Genomic DNA, 3,204 nt, shown 5'->3' on the forward strand with positions numbered 1-3,204 from the left:
TGTGTGTGTGTGTGTGTGTGTGTGCGTGCGCGTATCATATGCGTTCATTTCAGTGTCCTAAACCCTCCACTTCAGTCGCGTTTAAGACAGAATCATTTAAGCAATTGGTTTGTCAGCATTATTTGCAACTCTCGGCTTTGGAAACGAAGCCTATCAATCGGTGATTTTGTTAATTCTCAGAAAAGGAAGCAATTACGTATGAGCACGGGTGTGGGTGGTGGTGGATTAGATTGTGGAGCTGCGGGGCTTGATTTGAGGAGATATTTTTTTCTACCTGTATGAACGACCTCTTGTGTAGTTTGACACTACTGCAGCTTTGTTTTGTTAAAGTTAACAAAAAATAATACTTCAGTATAGGTACCGGGTACGTTGATTTAGGCCTACGATGGAGAGACTGAGTAGGGTAAAGGGGGAAAAGGGGGGGGGGGGTCAAAAGAATACATGACGACTCTCGGCGCTCTCTAGAGTTAAAACGCGAAGGGTTTTTTTTAACTTGGAAACGGTCTCAGAAAGACCATTTGGCTTGGATAAACCGATGGCGAGTAAATTCTCATGGTTAATTTAAGATTTCTATATTCTATTTTGTTTCTTATGTTTCATGTAGCGGCGTTTACCATGCGCTAAATCTAGCTTAACTGAGTTTTAAGGTCGTAGTCTTCCAACATGAACTTTAACAGCTTATCTACTCTATCATTCATCTATTTTATATTCATTTTTCAATGTGTTCACTCAGCATTGCGGGGTTTGTTTTGTTTGGAGTTTGGGTTTTTTTGTATCATAACACCTGTAGAAGTTGACCACGTATGCAATTGTCTTTCACCGATGAAAATACAGACTGTGCAATTTTGTTAAAGGTTAATAGGAAGAAACAAAAGATATAATGCCCGTAGAAACTGCTGAAGACGTTCGTCAGAAAAAAGACTATAATATCCCAATACGATTTGTCGTGCAGTGGTACACACCGAAGGCAAAGACCAACAGCACACAGAACTTTTGGGACAGGAAACGGAAGTCCCAGTCTAGACTTCACCACCACAGAGAGCGGCGTGCAGCCACAGCACGCAAAGACAGACTATGGGACTACGGCGTCATTCCTTTCATGATTGAGTCCAACTTCACAGGTGAGTCCAGGGGATCTCGTGGTCTAGAGGTTAAAGTGTTCGCCTCTCATTCAAAGATTCCCAGTTCGAATCCGGGTAGCGACGGAAAAATGTTCTTCTCTAAAATGTTCTCCTTTCACCTCCTTTCCTGCTCTCCGGCAATGTTCTGTCGTCTGCTTTCGTCTCCACTTTCTGCCCCCAGCCCCTCACTTCCTTTGCCCTCTCCTCAGGACACTTGACTCTTTCTGCAGCCTTTCTACTGCTACCCTTTGACTCCTTCTTACTGCTGTCTTTCAACCACACTCCTGATCTTCAGGTAGGAAAGATCTACACTTACCCTTCTCGGACAAGGGTGAAAAATCTCGGAGGTCCCATGTGCAAGTTGCGCGCGTTAAAGATCCTTTGGTGGTCCAAAATCGATAAGAGTAGGCTTCGGCTGCCACACTGGCAAAAATCAAAACGTCCTACCAATTGAAAATGTTTAATGTGTCGTGCGCGCTCATATGACCTTGTACAGTTGTGAGCGCCGTAAAACACTTACCAAAAAAATAATAACGAAACAAAACAAGTGGGTCTTTACGGCGTCATTCTTTTCATTATCGAGTCCAACTTCACTTCGAGCCGGCGTGTCATTGTATAGGTTAAATGCAGGCGCTGTTATCTCAGTTGGTGTCATGCTGTTCTATGGAGTGGATCAGCCTGGTTCGATTTCAAGACTATTTCACACGATGTTTGATTATATTTTTATTTTTGTTCTTATTTTTATTTTAGCAATATGTGTTTTGTTGGTTTGTTTGTTGTTTGTTTGTTTGTCTGTCTGTCTGTCTGTTTGTTTGTTTGTATGTGTGTATTTTTGTTTGTTTATATGGTTAGGGTTGTTTTGTTTGTTTTGTTGTTGTTGTTGTTGTTGTTGGGTTGTTGATGGTTTGTTTGTTGTTTTTGGGGGGGGCTGCAGAAGAATGCTTGCAATGTTGTTTGTGTGAGTTGCTTGCTCTTTACATTAAACTCCTCTAAATCCTGGAACATTTGTAATGAATAATTGATTCCTCATGACTCCAGCTTTCATTTCACCGCACAATGTTATTAATAATAACAATACCCACCGGATCACATGATAGGAATGTTGACACCCTTTTCGTGAATGTTAATAGCTAATGAACTGAGACTGGGATATCATTTGACGGAATATTGAAAGTGTTTATCCTCTGTTAAGCAATCTGGGCTGAAACAACATCGAAAGCATCATTCTCCTCTCGCAGTTTCAAAAGTAATAACGCGGAGATGGTGAAAATAATGATATTGTTTGGTTGTAGCGTTATTATTTCCCGCATTTGATGTCATTACGTTAAGACATGGAATAACATCAAGAGGCTAGCCCAGGATAGAAAAAGTTGGAAAGTGTTTGTTCGTGGCCTATACCCTGGTGCAGAAGGAGAAAGGCAATGGTGCAGATGATGATGACGATGATGATGACGATGATGATGACGATGATGATGATGATGATGATGATGATGATGATGATGATGATGATGATGATGATGATGATGGTATTTTACGTTTTAGATTCCTGCACCCCAAATTCGTTCGCGCCAAATATTTATGTGAAATGAGAGTTAAATTTCCCGTCGGCGATATTTTTAGATTTGTATAAGATCCTCGATCTATTGTTATTCTCAGTGATGTTTGGCTTGTTTGCCAGGTTTGCAGTTCCTACGTATGTGCCTTTTTAAAGTAGTTTCTACCTTTCCTTTTGGGATTTCTAGCGCTAAATGACCCTTCTTTTGGATTTGTCTTTCCGTCCAAATCTCACCCATATTATGGGTGGTCGGAGGGCCCTCTCAATAGTGTCTTACATCTTCATTTCTCCCTGTTGTTTGTGTCTGTTACTTTTCACCTACTCGATATGACCAGTGTTGTATCGATTTGTTTCGCTTTACTCAAACTAAAAAAAACTTACCCCTTGTCCACTCTCCAATCCCCGTTCTATCAACCCCACCCTTTCCCCTCATTCACCCCCTCCCCTCCCTTACCACCTCTCTCACACCCTCCCCTCCCTTACCACCCCCTTTACCCCTTCACTCTTCCCTCTCCACTTCATTCCCCT

At 41.7% G+C, this 3,204-nt stretch overlaps 1 protein-coding gene across 1 annotated transcript in view; it reads left to right on the forward strand.

Annotated features, from left to right (window-relative positions):
- Positions 1 to 3,204, forward strand: part of LOC101855633 (tolloid-like protein 1) — a gene marked incomplete in the record, with an annotated part of 127,460 nt that overhangs the window by 91,489 nt on the left and 32,767 nt on the right. Inside the window, 1 exon segment of the mRNA XM_013080728.2 lies at positions 953 to 1,121. Coding sequence (XP_012936182.1) covers positions 953 to 1,121 — 169 coding nt within the window.

The sequence above is a fragment of the Aplysia californica genome, unplaced genomic scaffold (genome assembly GCF_000002075.1).
Source record: "Aplysia californica isolate F4 #8 unplaced genomic scaffold, AplCal3.0 scaffold00097, whole genome shotgun sequence".
NCBI classification, from domain to species: Eukaryota; Metazoa; Mollusca; class Gastropoda; order Aplysiida; family Aplysiidae; genus Aplysia; species Aplysia californica.